The 17,321-nt window shown below is 56.3% G+C and overlaps 1 protein-coding gene across 5 annotated transcripts in view; it reads right to left on the bottom strand.

Annotated features, from left to right (window-relative positions):
• Positions 1–12,408, bottom strand: part of FRMD1 (FERM domain containing 1) — a 47,238-nt gene extending 34,830 nt beyond the window's left edge. For 4 of the 5 annotated variants that reach the window (XM_033234202.1, XM_033234204.1, XM_033234206.1 and 1 more), the window contains exon 1: positions 11,961–12,408. In XM_033234202.1, coding sequence (XP_033090093.1) covers positions 11,961–12,288 — 328 coding nt within the window. In that variant the 5' untranslated portion in view covers positions 12,289–12,408. The remainder of the gene's footprint in view (positions 1–11,960) is intronic. The other variant, XM_033234207.1, reaches the window with a different exon arrangement.
• Positions 12,409–17,321: the final 4,913 nt, after the last annotated feature.

The following is a 17,321-nucleotide window of genomic DNA, read 5'->3' as shown; positions in this document are numbered from 1 at the left end:
TCTCTCAGTCTTAGCTCGGCTCTCCACCCTGTGTCCAGACAGTGAGCAAATCCCAGCGGTGTTACCCCCAAAACCCACCCAGCCTCTGTCTGACCCCGTTCCCACATCCACGTCCACTGCTGGGACCCAGCTGTGGCTGGCTTGTCTCCCTCCTGGATGGTCGCAAGGGCTCCAGTCTCTCTGCCATTCCTGTCCCTCTGCCTCCCACACTCTCAGCCCCGTGATCATACTAAACATGGACCACAGCAGAGAACAAACAGCTCCCTGCTCCCTCCTGAGCAGCCAGGGGCCTGAGAATCACCTCAAGTCCCTTGTGGGCTGGACTTGTTCACTCTCTGGCCTCATCCTCTGCTCCCACCAAGGGGTCCCTGGGCTGCAGCCACCCTGGCCCCTCACCTCCCTGCCCCTGGGCCTTTGCACGTGCTGTCTGAGGGGCTCTTCCCCAGCATGGCTGCCCAGCCCATCTCTTGCCTGTTCTCACTGCCTGCTCTGATGCTGCATTTCTTGGGAGGCCTGTTGCAAGCCTGCATTTTCATGGCTGCATATGGCATTTAGAGTAATTTGACCTGTGCCTGTTTGCCTGTTTGCTGTCTGTCTCTCCCTGGAAGAAAAGCTCTGCCAGGTCTTACTTGCTGCGGTTTTGTTCCCTTCCGTCTCCCCACTGCTGAGAGCAGTTCTTGGCCACAACGCATGCTCAGCAGTGGATGCTGCGCTGAAGTTTGTAGGAAACAGATGCCACCCAGGGCACACCTCCACCATGCAAGGTGCTTCCACGTGATTCTCAGCCGCCCTCTCGGGGGCTACTCTGTCCATTTTACTGATCTGCCAATTGGGGCTCATGAAGCCAACTCCAAAATCCAGGTCTCCTGGTTTTCATTCGAGGCTTGCCCACCAATTCCAGGCCATTTGCTGGAGACCTCAGGTCAGCAGGAAGCCCTCACTGGCCACCCGAGTGGACTCCCAGCTCCGCTCCCTGCCTTGGGCTCCGTGGGGAGAAGGTGCCTGTAAACTATGGGTGGTTATGATCTTGAATGTGAACCGCAAACTTGTCAGAGCTTAGTGCAAAATGACAAAAGATAGCCCACACCTTCTTCCTGGCTCCAGACAACTTCCTGGTAACTAGAATGGTTAGTGTCAGCCAATAATAAAAGGCCAAGGAGCCATAGGGCTGGAGACCCTGCAGTGTGCGCCTTCCCGACAGAGGGCCAGGCTGCAGGTGGAGAGGCCCCTTCTCTGAATCCTCTTCCACGGACTCTGCTCTCTGTACCCCAAAACTGCTCCGGCTGGTTTTTCTGCCTGGAATGTCCTTTCTACCTGTGTCTCTGCCCAGAGCCTTCTCTGTCCCTCCAGGTTCCCAGCAGAGTCCTCCTCCTGTCCTCACCCCTCCTCTTGTCTCAGGGTCAGGCTCCTGGCGACGCCGTGGCCTCGGTCAGGTGTCAGCAGGATGGCTCAGGTCGGATCTCCACTGTGTGTCCTCGCCCTACAGAGCAGTGTCTCTGGAGCTGGTGGGTGGATCTGGATGCAGAAACTCTGGGAGCAGGCCGGCAACCGCATTTGCGGGGCCCCAGCATCTGCGTATCTAGCAAGTGTGGTGCTGCCGGTCCACGACCCTGAGAACACGGCCTCTGAGTGACACATGGGCCCAGTAGAGGCCCACGGGCTGGAACTGAATTGCAGCTCCTCAGACACAGTGGCTGGGAGGCTACTCCGCAGAAGTGAAACAGTCAACCAGAGACAAAACGGCCTCTGTTCTGCGTCCCCAGGACCCAGACTAACAGACTCCCTGCCATGGGCCCAGCTCTGCCTTCATTCCGCTCATTCCGGAGCAGGTATGTCACTAGGAAGAAATGGTCAAGAGTGGCCAGTGACCAGCAGCTCAGTGTTCAGGTGTCCAGTATGAGCCAGGCGGCTTCCCCATGAGGTCCTTGAACGAGCCAGGCTCTGTCCAGCCTCCACAGCGCTGCACTTCCTGGCCCTCTGCTGGGCTGCCACTGGCCCATCTGTCGGCTTAAATGTCATCTCTGTGGACATAGCACTGCCAACCACCCAGCCAGGGGCCTCGCCAAGGATGCACCCGTGTGCCGCCGTGTCCCGTCTCCTCCGAGGTTTGATGGGACCAGGATGGTCTTCCTTACTTGTCTATTATGTGTCCTGCTCAGTGTCACAGCAGCTCCTCCACCCCACAGTCCTTGCACATCTCCAGGACTTTGCAAAATGTTCTCGATAAAGACTCACAGAACAAATGCACACCGGGCTGCTCTGGACTGAAGGTCTGTGTCCCCCAAATTCACCACGTGGAAACCTTTACTTGAGGGGGACGCTGTTAGGAGGTAGGGCCTTTGGGAGGTGATGCAGTCATGTGCGTGGGGCCTCAGGAAAGGGATGACCCCTTTATAAGAGAGACCGTCCGCCCCTTCGTCCTGTGAGGACACTGCAAGAAGGTGCCGTCTGCAAGGAAGCGGCCCTCACCACACACCAAATTGCCTGGTGCCTTGGTCTCAGGCTTCAAGCCTCCAGACTACGAGGACTGAGTGTCTGTTGTTTAAGCTCCTGGTCTGTGGGATTTTGCTACAGCATCCTGAAAGGACTAAGACACTGTCCCAATCCAGTCACCACCAGGGGGACCTCTGCGACAGCCACCCTGTGAGCAGGCCTGGCCAAGGACGAGAGGACAGAGGCAGCCTTGACCCTGGATGTGCACACAACGTTGGTGTATCAGTCAGTTCTCACGTGCTCATAAAGACATGCCCAGGAATGGGTACTTTATAAAGGAAAGAGGTTTAGAGGACTCACAGTTCCACATGGCTGGGGAGGCCTCACAATCATGGTGGAAGGCAAGGAGGAGCAAAGGGATGTCTTCCATGGTGGCAGGCAAGAGGGCGTGTGCAGGGGATCTCCCCTTTATAAAACCATCAGCTCTTGTCAGGCTTATTCACCGTCATGAGAACAGCACAGGAAAAACCCATCGCCGCAATTCAATGACCTCCCTCCAGGTTCCTCCCACCACACAGAGGGATGATTACCGTTCAAGGTAATAACCTTGGGTGGGGACATGGCTCAGCCATATCAGTTAGGTCACTGCAAACAGGTCCTGGGATCCAGAGCTCTCAGAACTCAAGGTCACGGTCATCGTTCATCAAACGTCCACAGCCCGGCCTGTTGGCAAGCCCCACTGATGGCTGTGAGCTGACTGGCCCCACCTCACACTTGGCCACGCTAGCCCTGTGGAAATGTCGCCACAGACCTGACAAGCAGCCTGCAGTGTAGACATTCGCTGAACTTTCACAGGAGGCTCAGGCTGCCTGGACCAAACCCGGGGCGCCCACTTGCCCGAGGCCCGGCAGCATCCTAGGAATCTAAATCAAGGCAAACTCAGTCTTTGTACGAAACCTCGAATGAGGTTCTCAGATTTTTGTGTAGGCAGACCACGGGGATCAGAGGCCAGAAAGCCTCTGGAACTATTCGGAGACTGTCCACTGGGCACATGCGCAGAGCAGGATAAACATGACCTTTATGATTAGACCCTCTGAGCAGCTGAGGGCCAGCGGCTCCCCAGGCGTGATTAGCACTGCCTCCTCCTCAGGAAGCAAGGTAGGTTCTGGCCAGGTGGACTCCGGCAGGGAGCAACCTCTTTTGTTCGAGGTGAAATGAGATCTAGGGTTTTTTTTGGTTTCTTTGTTCTGGGGTTGGTTTGGGGTGGTTCTACACGGCAGCCCTCAGGGCTTGGGGTTCAGTGTGGGATGCCTGTAAGGGACCCGCGCCCTCAGCTGACCCTGTGCTTCTCCAGACTCTCCCTAGCAGATGACCCAGCAGCTATCCCTCTCTCTAGGTTGGCCAGTTCAGGAGACCCTCCCTGCTCAGCAAGGCCTGGCCCACTCTGTTCTGTCCACCTGCCTCTCTTCCCAGGCAAGCTGTGTGTTTTTAAAAATAGATTTTACTTTTTAGAATAGTTTTAGGTTCACAGCAAGATTGAGAGGAAGGTGCAGACAGCTCCCATGTGCATGCAACCCCCACCCACACATGGCCTCCCCCACCCACACATGGCCTCCCCCACCCACACATGGCCTCTCCCACCCACACATGGCCTTCCCCACCCACACATGGCCTCCCCCTATCTAAACATGGCCTTCCCCACCCACACATGGTCTCCCCAACCCACACATGGTCTCCCCCCACCCACACATGGCCTCTCCCACCCACACATGGCCTCCCCAACCCACACATGGTCTCCCCCCACCCACACATGGCCTCTCCCAACCCACACATGGCCTCTCCCACCCACACATGGTCTTCCCCACCCACACATGGCCTCTCCCTACCTAAACATGGCCTCCCCCAACCCACACATGGCCTCCCCAACCCACACATGGTCTCCCCCGACCCACACATGGCCTCCCCAACCCACACATGGCCTCTCCCTACCTAAACATGGCCTCCCCAACCCACACATGGTCTTCCCCACCCACACATGGTCTCCCCCCACCCACACATGGCCTCCCCCCCCCACACATGGTCTCCCCCCACCACACATGGCCTCCCCAACCCACACATGGTCTTCCCCAACCCACACATGGTCTCCCCCCACCACACATGGCCTCCCCAACCCACACATGGCCTCCCCCTACCTAAACATGGCCTCCCCCACCCACACATGGCCTCCCCCACCCCACACACATGGCCTCCCCCAACCCCACATGGCCTCCCCCTACCTAAACATGGCCTCCCCCACCCACACATGGTCTCCCCCCACCCACACATGGCCTCCCCCACCCACACATGGTCTCCCCCCACCCACACATGGTCTCCCCCAACCCACACATGGTCTCCCCTACCCACACATGGCCTCCCCAACCCACACATGGTCTCCCCCAACCCACACATGGTCTCCCCCCACCCACACATGGCCTCCCCAACCCACACATGGTCTCCCCCTACCTAAACATGCCTCCCCAACCACACATGGTCTCCCCCCACCCACACATGGTCTCCCCCCCACCCCACATGGTCTCCCCCAACCACACATGGTCTCCCCCCACCCACACATGGCCTCCCCAACCCACACATGGTCTCCCCTACCCACACATGGCCTCTCCGACTTACAGCAACTTCCAGCAGAGCAGTGCATGGGTTATAATCAATGGGCCTGTGCTGACTCACCACCATCACCCAGAGTCCATGGTGACACCAGGGCCTACTGTCGGCGCCAGCCATTGAAAGTGGTTCCACTGTCCCCAACTCTCAGCCAAGGCAGAACAGCTGGAGAACGCGGTGAAGGTGCTTATACCTTTTCCAGATGTGTTCACCCGCAGAGTCACATCGAGCAAAGGGTTTACCTTATCCCCATTTCACAGTTGGAGGAAACCAAGGCCCGAGAGGAATAAAAAATTGCCCAGGTGCCTGTAATCCCAGCTACTCTGGAGGCTGAGGCAGGAGAATCGCTTGAACCCGGGAGGAGGAGGTTGCAGTGAGCCGAGATAGCGCTATTGCACTCTAGCCTGGGCAACAAGGGTAAAACTCTGTCTCAAAAAACAAAACAAAACAAAACAAAAATTGCCCAAGAAACAATTACAGAAACCAGAACCAAAGTACCCGGCCAGGTGCTACTTCTACTGGCCCCTCCCTCGCCACAACCCGTCTGTAACTCACCAGGGACTGGAGCCCTAGGGCAGGTCCAGTGTCCCCAGGGGCCACAGCAGGCTCTGGGCCTAAGGATGCCCTGGTGCCTGCACAAGGGGTGCAAGGGGTCAGAGGCATCCTGGACCCTCAACAGAGAGTGGAGTTACCCCTGCGCGTTTAGAGAGACTTGACAAAGCCTCCTCTAACAGAAGGGAGAGTGACTGTGTTTTCTGTACTTCACATCATGAATTTAAAAACCAGGAATCAAACTGCAGAAGGAGCACCGAGTGACCACAGCAATGTGGTGCCTGAGCCACCAGGGACAGAGTACGGAGCCCACCTGGCAAGATGGCAGGGATAGGACTTGCCTGTCCCAGGTTCTGTGGCAGTTTCCAATGCCCAAAAGAGGCATGTTCCCCCGACGGGCACAACGGACCATAGTGCTCCTTCCCTCCCGGGCAGCAGGAGCATGAAGCTGACCTGTTAGTTGCTCAGAGGTCAGTGAAATGCAAGTCTGACCTCGGCCTTCCTGTCGTCGTGGACAAAGCAAGTCGCCTCTCAGCCTCTACACCCACCACAGGGCGAACGCGCCCTGCCAGACCCCTGGCAGCCCCTGGCTTTGGACCGGGTCCTCCAGCTGTCCTTCTGCCTGTGCGCTCAGCCAGAACCCCAGACGGGTCTTTGTCACAGCCCTGAACGGCTCCCTACCAGAGTCTCCAGGACCCAGCACCTGTCGCTGGGGAGCAGGCCCAGGGCCCAGGGTTCAGACACAAATGCTCAGTGATGTCAACGGAGAAACGGGCCTTGTGCCTGGTCTCCCTCCGAAAACCCAGAAAAGCGGCCAGGAAGGTGCCCTGTACGGTTCCAGAGTCTTGAAGGAAACCATTGACCCAAATTGTGGTGTTCATGGAAAGGCACCAAAACAATTAAAAATATGTGAACCTCCAATCAGCGCTCTCCGGTTAAGTTTTAAAACCTCACACACCACTGTCCGTTTAATTTTGCTACATTTAAGGACAACACAGCTGTTCAGGTTGGGGGCCAGCACCTTCCCTTTATCTGAAGTCCACAGGCCTGGTCCGGTTTCCAGGCACAGATGTGGTTTCTCCAGGTCCTTGAAGTTTACTGAGAACTATGCGTCTGGCAGCACATGGAACACTGTGAGGATAGCCCAGCCCCAAGAGCTCCCGTCTCAGGTGCCAGCACTGAGAAGCCGGCATCCTCTTTCTACAAGAGCCCAAATGGAAGAGTTCTAAGACAGAGTAACTTCAACACGTGCACCGGAATGACGGGGAAGTCATCAGCTTGGAGCTGGCCACGCTGGTAATTCTAGGCCTGAGACAAGGACCGTGGAAAGGGAGGACCACTGGCTGCTTTCAGGTGGAACAAGGCCACCTTCTTGCTCCCACCTCCCACTCAGGAAGCCTGGGCTGCCTGCACCTCTTAGCAGGACCGGTTGATCAGATGAACAAGCCAGTCCCCTGGCAAGACCTCTGGCGTGCAGCAGCCACTGGGCAGACAGACAAGGGCCACAGGCTGACCCTGACCGTGGGGCCTGGGCCAGTGTGCTGCCCACATTCAGATGCCTGGGTCATCGCTGGGCACCCTGCAGATGGGCGCCGACGTGACCCTAGGGGATGTCCAGGCCACACAGGGCTGGCCCACCAGGAACTGGGGTGTGTGCTCTGAGCCTGGCTCCCAGGTAGGGGAGTGCGCGGCTGTTGCCTTCAGGGCTCCTTGGTCTTATCAGGAATGGCGGCCAGATGCTCTGAAGCCTCTGTTAGGATGTGTTTCCCTTCCTAGGTGGCATCAGAGCAGTGGGCCAGCGGCTCTGGCCATGGAGGCTGGTCGAGGGACGGAGGGGGCATGGCTTTTGAGTGCGTGCTGCCGGTCAGAGGCCAGGACCTAGCTGATCTCTGACTTATTCACTCACAAAATTGTGCACCGACTCGGGGACACAGAAGTCTCCAGGGCTAGGGGCACAAAGGCACCAAGAGGAAGATTCATCCTGTGAGTTCAGTGCCAGTGACCATCGCCTTGGCACATGCACAGGGGATGGGGAAGCTCCCTGGAGAGCAGGGCTTGGGGGGGTCCCACACAGGTAAGACCCCTGTAAGAGGCTCCATTTCCATGTATTTTGCATTTCCTATGTGGAGCAGAGCTGAGACAGGTGCTTTACTGTCACCTCTTCCTAATTCCTGCTGTAACCTGTAAGGTTCTTGCACACTGCCCAGCGTCCCAACACCTCTCTGAGCCGAGGCCAGAGCCCAACTCAGCCTCTGAGCCCAGAGCACCTGGCCACACTCCACCGGCTGCCCTGTGTGTTTGATCACCACCATTAGAACACAGGTCCCACTGCGACTGGGACACTATGCCCCGGTGTGTCCACAGTAGGAAGTGCGAGGCTGCCAGGCCACCCTCCCTGCAGGACACCCTACACGGTACTGGCTTGGGATGTGACATTTTGGCAGCCAGTGCTGACCAGTGCACAGCTCCATGATGCACCGATGGCCGTGGGTCATTGGTGGGGCACACAGCCCGGCACCAGGCAGCCCCAGCCCTGCTGACTGGACAGGTGGGGCCAGGTGGGCTCCCGAGGCTTGGCTGGGGGCACCCGGTGGAGAGCATGTGGGAGGTGCCTGCGCCTCTGCCCTCTGCAGAACATGGAGCCCAGCGGGGGTGAGCCTGCCCTCCCCTGCAGCAAAGCCCTCCTTGGCCAGTTCCACTGTCCACCCTGGGTCTCTGCTGTCCCCAGCTCTCCTGCTGGGCTGCAGACGCAGCAGCCTCTCCCTCTCTTGACTGTGCCCTGCCCCCATCTGGCTGCCCCAGGGGTCTCGAACATATCATGAAAGGCGACGACCTTCTGGGAAGTCTCCACTGGGCCCAGGCCCCTCCGCTGTCCACCCCCAGTCCGTCTGCCACTGTGTGCTGTACTCACCATCCAGGGCCCAGGACACCCCGGCAAGCAGCTGGCACTCCATAAACACAGACAGACTCTGACTAATTGCTTCATTAGGAGTTTTGGACTTGACAATGGGTTTATCAGGGAATCAAATGCATTTCTGCACTTACAATATGTTTGGCTTAGGAGGAGTTTATCAGAAGGCCCATTGTCATTTGAAAATCTGACCTTGAAAGGCAAATGGTTCCACATGGCTCCCAGAGCACCTGGCGCTGTGCTGTGTCACTCACGCCCGCGATAATCTGCTGTAGGCTGCCTGCCCACCGGGCAGCAGGTGGCAGGAGACGCAAGCAGAGATGGCGTGCTCCTGCTCACTGCCCGCCCTGGCTCTATAAATATTTGTTCAAAGAAAGAAGTGACCTTCCAGCCTCAGTGGTGCCTTTCAAGTGGCACTCCCCCCACCGAGCCTACACCTGCTCTCCCTCCCCGGGTGGCGCTGGGATGGAAGAGAGACAGGGTCTGGGTGAGTTACAGGCTCTAGTCATGGCTAGGAGGGGCAGGAATGCCTGCCCAGGGCGGGGGCTGCATACTGTGGACCACATGGACTGAAGGAACCAACCTGGCCCAGCCCTCAGCCTTGTGGGCCCTCAGCTTCTGGCACCCTGGGTGATGAGTGTAGGGCTGGCAACGCCTCTCCCGTGGATAATGACACCCCACCAGCCCTGGTGACCGGGGCTCAGGCAGATCCTCTGCTGAACTCATGGGTGCTTCTGGCTCAGGCAACACCAAAAGGACTCCTGATGTTTGATGGGACCCCCAGCACCATTCCACCTGGGGTCATGGCCATTGTCACCTGGTGCTCCTCCAAATGTTCCGGGAGGGACCCTAGGAAAGGTGAGGTTTCACTGACCCCTGGCAGCAGCAACAGTAAGAGCCTCCGCTGGCCCTGGCCTAGTGCCTCACCCACACGCTCAAGGGGATGGGAGAGCAGCCCCAGCAGGGTGACTGTGGCTGCAGCGATGGCCGCACTGGGACAGGCGGCACCTGAGATTGTCCCGGGCAAGACAGGCTTGGGGTCTACCTATGAGGAGGGGAGACTTGAGCCTGTTCAAAATACAGCCGTTTTCAAAACTGAAGGCAAAATTCCTGTCAAATCCAAAGCCCTGGTTTGCATCTTAGTGAAGATGCTTCAGACAAAGCTTAAGGCAGGGTGGGGAAGCTGGTGTGCTTGGGAAGCCACTGTACTTTCAGAATACTGAGCCTTCCAAACAGACAACTTGTAGATGTCAAGAAAATGACCCGACTGCTTCTAAAACAACAAACAAAATTGTGAAACATCAGACAAAATCTGTGTCGTAAACAACCTTGCCCTGCCACCCCTGCCAACACCGACTTTAAAAGCTTAGAGGCCCCTAGTGACAGCGTGGATAAGTGGACCAGCTCCAGCGCCTCCTTAGCTATGGGAGGCGGTCACTGTACCTGCAGGAAGTGAGTGAACCTCTGCAAGGCCGAAGCCCCTCCGTTAGCAGGGGCCGGACAGAGCTCCTCAGAGAGGAAGCAGTGATCTGTGAGGCTGAGTCTGGGAATCCCCCTCTCCAGAGGAAATGAGTTGCAGCCCCTCTCCAGGTGCTTAGGAGGAGCTGTGGGGTCTCAGCGGAGGAACTGCACCAGAGACAGTCAATGCAGAGCCGATGCATCCTGGCTAAACTGGGTCTCGGTGACAGGCGGCCCTGCCTGGCCTGGCTTTTGGGGAGACATTTCCTGCTGCGTCCTGCAGAGAACACCCTGCGGTCCTCAGGTTCCCAACTTCCTTAGTCTTTTCAGGGCCTAGGGTTTCCTGAGTTCAATTTCAAGTTCATATCTGAAGGGGTCTGACAGGGGCCAGGCCAGAATCCTGGAGAATTGGCACCCCGATGACAAGTAAGCTGTCTCTGGAAACTTCTCCATGGGTCTGGACCCCCTGCTCCACTCCGGGGTATATGTTCCCAACTGTGGAGCTCATACAAGCCCACCAGGCCATTCCAGCCATGCCCAGAGACTGGAAGGGGCCCTGTAATGCCCCCCGAGTCTCAAGAGGCCTCCCCATTGCATGACAAAGCCCAGGGTGCCTGGTGACCTCTTGCGCTGCATTCCTGGGCACCAGAGAATCCTTCTAAAGCCCACGGGGGGAAAAGAGACATAAAAGATGTTGAGTGGGGTACGACTGACAGAGACCCCTGTGTCCCTGGCCAACCAGGCTGCACCCCCTGCCCCACCTGGAGCGCCTGGTGCTGGGGACGGCTCCTCCCCAGCTCCTGTTCTGCCTGCCTTTCTCCAGAAAGACAGACTGCACCTGCCCTGGTCCGTGGGAGCAGGTAGGATAGGTGAAGGTGCAGCCCACTTTGGTCTTCAGTCATCTTTTCGTTAATGCTTCATGGGGCTGGGGTGGGGGCTGGGGGGGGAGGTCTCACAGAGAAGGGCTGAAGTTCTGAAGTGGCATGGGTGGGGAGAGGCGGTATTTAGGGCTGCCCAGAGACGGTTCCCCTTCCCCACCACCCCTGCCCAGTCTACTCAGGAAACACCACCACCTAGGCCCTTCTAGACCCTTCTTGAGGTCCCACTCCCACGTTCATTCATCTCCCACTCCAGCCTTACTTTCAAAGAGGGGAGAAAGGGGGAGCTTTGGACGATCTCATGGAAGAAAGGCGAGGATGTCCTCACCTTGGTAATTAAATGCTTAGATGTCATTTTGTGACCTCATGTCAGTTGCCGCCCCTGCAGCACACAAATCACTCAAACCTGCACCTCATCTCAGGTGCCCGCCTTTTGGCTCTGGAAGCAGCCACAGCTGCGTTTCTAGAGAAAACTTGGTTTGTAGAAGGCAGGAGCAGAGCCTGACTCCAGGATCCTCTAGGCTTGTGTGGGCACCTTTCAGGGTCCAAAGCCCTCTAGAAACACGCTCCAAAAAGCAAATTCCAGCCCACACCAGGGTGAGGGTGGGGCGGGGAAGCGGGTAAAGGGCAGGCAGAGCTTCCGGTTCCCTTGGCCAGCTCCAGCTTCTGAGCACAGAGCCCTGGGGAGGGCAGACAGGAGGCTGGGGGAGGCGACAGGTGAAAGGGAGAGTGTTGGACTGGAGGAGAGTTGGGGAGAGATGGGAGGAAAAAGGGGGAGGTAAAGAGGAGGTGGGGGAAAGTGGGGAGCAGTGGGGGCAGGGGGAGAGGGCCGGGGCTCCTTCCAGAAGGCAGGCAGGGGGCACATAGCGCGGTGCAGGGACCCCCGTGGGTTGGCGGGTCCTCCCAGACCCGGCCTCAGTCCTGGAAGCCCCAAGCGGAGGACAGCGGAAGCCCTGGGGCGCAACCCCTGAAACTCGACAGTTCACGCCACTCCCCGCCTCCGGGGCCCCCTCGCCTGGGGCGGCGGCTGGAGAAGGGCGCACCCCGCCCGCGGAGACCCACGCGCTCACCTGCGGGGGCCAAGGTCCGGCTCCTCGTCCGGCTCCAGGCTCCGGGCCGTCCCGCGGGCAGTGTAAAAGCGGCCGCGGCTCTTGTGCCCTCCGGGTGGGACCACGTGGGGAGGCGGCCCGCGCTCCGGATTGGCCGGCTCCGCCCGCCCCCTCCCCGCCCAGCCGACCCTCCCGGGCGGGACCGCAGGCAGTGCAGGTTCTCGGGGGTAGCACCGTCCTGGAGGTCGCACGGCCCCAGAGTTGCCTGTCCCGGGGGTCGCCCAGTCCGGAGGGTCGCTCCATCCCCGGGTCGCACGGCCCCCGATTGCCCGGCCAGGGGCTGCAGCATCCCAGCCTTGCAGAGGCGAGCGCGCCACCCACCCCAAACTGGCCGCCCCCTGCGCGGACGCACCGGGTTCCGCGCCCTGCAGGCTGCTGGCGATCCCGCCGCCGGGTTTCTCCCCGGACCTCACAGCGTGGACAGCCCACTCGGAACGGCAGTATGCATTTGAACCCATCGCTGCCTGCGTTGTCGGTGGACGCCGTGGACCCTGGGCGGGCAGCGTGGAGCACGGAGCGCGGAGGGGAGACCTGCCCTGGGAGACAGTGGCAGGGAGGGGATGGGCCAGTTCCAGCCCTGGGAGCAGGAAGACGACGCGGAGGTGGAGCTCTAGGAAGGGGTGGATGTTACCACAGTGCAAAACCACACCACTGCCCAGGGCGATTTGCCCCCTCTGAGGGTGACATTTGGGCAGACACCTTTAGGAGCCAGGGAGGAGGCCTCTTGGATATTTGGGGCGAAGTCGGGATCCCAAATTGAGGACCAGCAAGTACAGAGGCCCCAGGCATGCTGGGGCTGAGAGAGAGCAAAGAGGGAGAGAGGGCGTCATTCCTGACCCCTGAGGCTGAGCGCCCAGAACCCAGCCTTGGCTGTGTTCTGAGGCTCTTGGGAACCAGGTTCCAAGCCGCCCAGCATCGCGGCTCAGGGCCCTTCTCTACCGTCCTAGTTTGGATTTCTCCTTCCCCTTCCTCCCCCTGCCCCAGGCCTCATATATTCGTGGCTGGTTTTCCTTCCATACTGATCTTCCAGCATGTGATACTATTTAGCTGTTCATTTTGACAGCCTCCCCCGGTTAGAATTTAAGTGCCAGCAGGGCAGATTTTTAAAAATCTGTTTTGTTTACTGCTAAAACCCAAGCACCTCCAAGAGCTGCTGGCACTGGAGAGTTCTTGGTGGAATGAATAATTCATGTATCAGGGCCCAGATCAAATACAACAGCTCAGGTAGAGTCCTCCCACTCCGTTCAGTCACCTTCAGCAAACCTGGCACCTTGCCTTAGGGGAAGTAGCTCCTACGTGGATTTAATTCCATTCTCCTCCTCTTCCTTCTGCGCTCTAGAAGGAACAGGGCAATGAACCATTTAAATGAAGGTGGTTCATGCCATCCACACACTTGCACAGTAAGGACAACTGGGTGGCAAAGAGCTGGAGGGCTGAGTCAGGAGGTCACAGACCAGCAGGAGCCAGAAACTAAGACGGGCCTGATGTCGTGGTGCCTGGGAGCTGTGTATCTGCCCTGGGTGATTTTTGCTTTTTGTGTTTATTTGTAAGCTGGTAGCAGACAGGTGACGACTTCCGTATTCACCTGCCCTGGTCGTCTGGAAGCAGCCTCTTCGTCACACCTTTCACCCAGGGAGTGAGCCCACTCTCGGTCCGTGATCTCCGTGGGGCCCTCGCTCAGTCGTTGCATCTGGTCCTGTCCTCTGTGGAGACGGGACGGAGTGGACTCAGTCCTCCACATAGCCCCAGATGACAGCCCGCCCGCTGTTTGGAGCTGGCTGTGATCTCATCTTTGAGTCACATCTCAGCGTTGCCTCCTTCCCTTGTAGATCTCTTTATTCTCTGGATTGCCACAAAATAACCTGCATGTGAGAATGACGAAGTTACTTCGTGAATAGGGTGGTGAAATGCCAGGTATTGCTGATGCCCAGTATGTAAGTGCGTCAGTGTATGCAGAGTTATCACACATAGCAGCAGCGATGTGATGGAGAGAGCGAATTGGGACTTAACTCGGGAGCCTCTTCAGTGCCACAACGACTCGGTAGCAGTGGCCCTGCCTGGTCTAACTTACAGGACACACAACGCGTCAATCCTCATGTGTCCAGAGGGTGCTAGAATAACAGCTGCTGGTGCTGCCGTGCTGCCACCCACCTGGAGATGCAGTTCCCTGGCGTGAGGGGACGTCTTATGTGACATTTGCATAATAAAACAACAAATAACTCTTGACTGTTCGGATTGGGAGTTTAATGCTTCTTTCTCCTTAGGAAAAGACAAAAACGTTTATGTCTGGGGAAGCGGAAGAGGAGGAGGACAAGGATATCACTTCAAATTTTAATGGAGAAGACAAGGAAGACAATTCGTAAAAATCATGTTTTAATATTTACAGAGAAAAATTTCTGGCAGGAAATACATTAAAATACATCAAAAGGAGTAAGATGTCCTGGGTTTTTTTTTTTTTTTTTGCTTGTTGATTATAAAAATGAATAGTTATTTGTATAATAAGAATTAACAAAAAGAATGAAAACAGCCTGAAGAGTAAATGCTTTAACTCTTGGAAACAAGGCGAGTTTCCCTGTGTTCGATTTCTGGCTGCAAACAGAGCAGAGCTTTAGGACCAGGAGCCAGCAGCCTGGCTCTTCACACCTGCTGGGGCCGGGAGAGTTGCAGCCTCTCACTGTCAATCATCTCGTCTCTAGCAGCTTCTTGAGTAACTCGCCCCAAATCACCTGCGTCAGTTTCTCCTCCGCGAGAGCTTCTGCAGTAAAATTTGGCCCCAGGTGTGTTGTATTTTGTGGCTTTAAAAGGCTCCCCATTGCCCTTCTCTGAACGTCAGCTTTGTCTTCGGACCACGCCCACCTGAAATCCATGTTCCTGACTCTGGCCTTGGCTGCTACACATCACCATGTGATTTTTCTCTTCAATGGAACAGTTGTGAAGAGATTTTTTTTCTTTGTTTTTGGTGTCTCACTTTTTAAAGGGCAGCTACAGGAACTCTCACTCGTTGCTGGTGGGAATGCAAAATGGCACAGCCACTTTGGAAGACAGTTTGGCAATATCTCAGGAGACTAAACATGCTCTGACCGTAGGATCCAGCAATCACACTGCTTGGTATTTGCCCAAAGGAAATGAACACTTAGATCCAGAAAAACCTTCATGTGCCTGTTTATAGTAGCTTTATGCATTATTGCCAAGCTTGCAAGCAACCATGATGCCCTTCAGGAAGTGAATGAATCAATCGTAGGACCCCCAAACAAGGGGGTGCTGTGCAGCAGCGGAAGGGGCGTGGAAGGGGGCGTGGAAGGGGCTGAGCCACGGAGCAGGGTAGGTATGGAGGAGCCTTCCAGGCAGGGCCTGCTGCGTGAAGGAAGCCGGCCTGAAAATGCTTCCACCAGCATGATTCCAAGGACGTGACATTCTAGAAAAAGCAGAAACATGGAAATGGGGAAAAGATCAGTGGTTGCCAGGGACTTGGGGAGAGGAAAGGATAAACAAGTGGAGAAGAGAGGATTTTAGGGCAGTGGAACTCTTGAGTATGACATGATTATGGCAGAGACGTGCCATTGCATGTTTGTTGGAACCCAGGGATGCGCACATGGAGCCTGAGACCCGGTGTGCACCGAGGACTTCAGTCAGCAACCACGTCCCAGCGTCAGCTCACCAGTGACGACAGCTGTGCTAGGGCCACACAGGATGTCAAGAATAAGGGAAATTGGGGTGCGGAGAGGGGTACATGGGAACTCTGTACTTTCTGCACAATTTTTTCTGTGAACCTAAAACTACTCAAAAAAATAAATAAAGCCTATTAGAAAAGTGGGAGTAGGATGTACTTTTAGCTACCAAGGGTGTGTGTCCCTGTAAATAAGTGTTAGGGAGGGAGGAATTGGCTGGGTGTGGAGGCTCATGCCTGTAATCTCAGCACTTGGGAGGCCGAGGCGGGTGGATAGGTTGAGCCCAGGAGTTTGAGACCAGCCTGGGAAACATGGTGAGACCCCGTCTCTACACACACACACACACACACACACACACACACACAAATTAGCAGGGCGTGGTGGCTCACGCCTGTAGTCCCAGCTACTCAGGAGGCGGAGGGGTCACTGCACTCCAGGCTGGACGACAGAGCTGCCAGGGGAGGTGTCAGAGCCCCATCATCAGAAAAATGGTCAGCTCGTGGGTGGTAGGTAGTAAGAAGAATCTACAGACAACGGCATAGGTTTGAAAAAGGAAAGTTTTAGGAGAAAGAACGCTGCAGAGGAGAGCAGTGAGCATCTCGGTGAGGGGACGGAGTATGCAACAGTGGATATTTCTTAGGGGCACTTATGGACCTTAAAGCAGGAGCTGAGGGTAATTTGGGCCGCACTAGCCATGGAGGTCATGATAAATGACTACATCTGTGGATGTTTTTGTGCCCTGAGTCAGCAAGGGTTGCCCAGTGCGTTTCAACATGCATGCATTCCACAGATGCATAGAAATCCTAGTTACCGATGAATTCTTGGAAAGAGGCCTGGAACCAGATGCCGGCTTTAGATAATAGGGAAGCCCAATGGCTTCTGAATTTCTCAGATAAGGAGATAAGGAGTGCTGTCTCTGGATGGCCTGCTTGATGCTCACCAGGTGACCTTTTGCTCTCCTCAAGAGCAAGACCTTGTCTCAAAAAAAAAAAAAAAAAAAGGGTGGGGTGAGTAGAGAGGGGAGCATTTTGAAGACTTGAAGATGAGTTAATAGGCAGTGATGGGGCTGTCTGAGGATTTTGCCTGATGGTTGCTCCCTGGGCTGTGGGCAGGTTCTAGCCAGGCGGAGGGAGCCCGCGGGCAGGTGGCACCCTTGCTCCAGGGGTGGAAGGAGGTGTGAATGGCAGAGGCTGCCGTTCCTCGGCCAGGGCTGATCTCTGCGGGAGGGAGGACGTGAAGGAAGGAGGGGGAGGAATGGAGGACGGAGGAGGGACGAGGGTGGGACTGTGCCAGACCCTCCATGTGGTGGCTGGGTCAGGTCTGGTGGCTCCTGGGAGAAAATTTCCCCCTTTCATTCTCAAAAGACGACATCAAAACAACTTAAAGTCTTTCCAAACACAGTTCCCTGCACTCACCACTGAAGGCCATGCTACAAGGAGAAACATATGAAGGAAACATGTTCCTCTCATGCATCCCTAACAAGCAGGCTGTAGGAGCTCGTCTGTTGTGAGATGGAGCAGGTCCTGAAGTCATTCCCAATGGCTGGAATTTTCACAAACCTTTCTCACTGCATAGCACTAAGAATCCAGTCATTTGAAAAATCATGAGTTATTTCCTCAACAATTTGCAAAGGTCAGAATTATTATTTCTTTGC

The sequence above is a fragment of the Trachypithecus francoisi genome, unplaced genomic scaffold (assembly GCF_009764315.1).
Source record: "Trachypithecus francoisi isolate TF-2019V2 unplaced genomic scaffold, Tfra_2.0 Lachesis_group15, whole genome shotgun sequence".
NCBI lineage: Eukaryota > Metazoa > Chordata > Mammalia > Primates > Cercopithecidae > Trachypithecus > Trachypithecus francoisi.
Note: the sequence above shows the minus strand (reverse complement) of the source record. Positions and strands in the feature narration are given on the sequence as shown.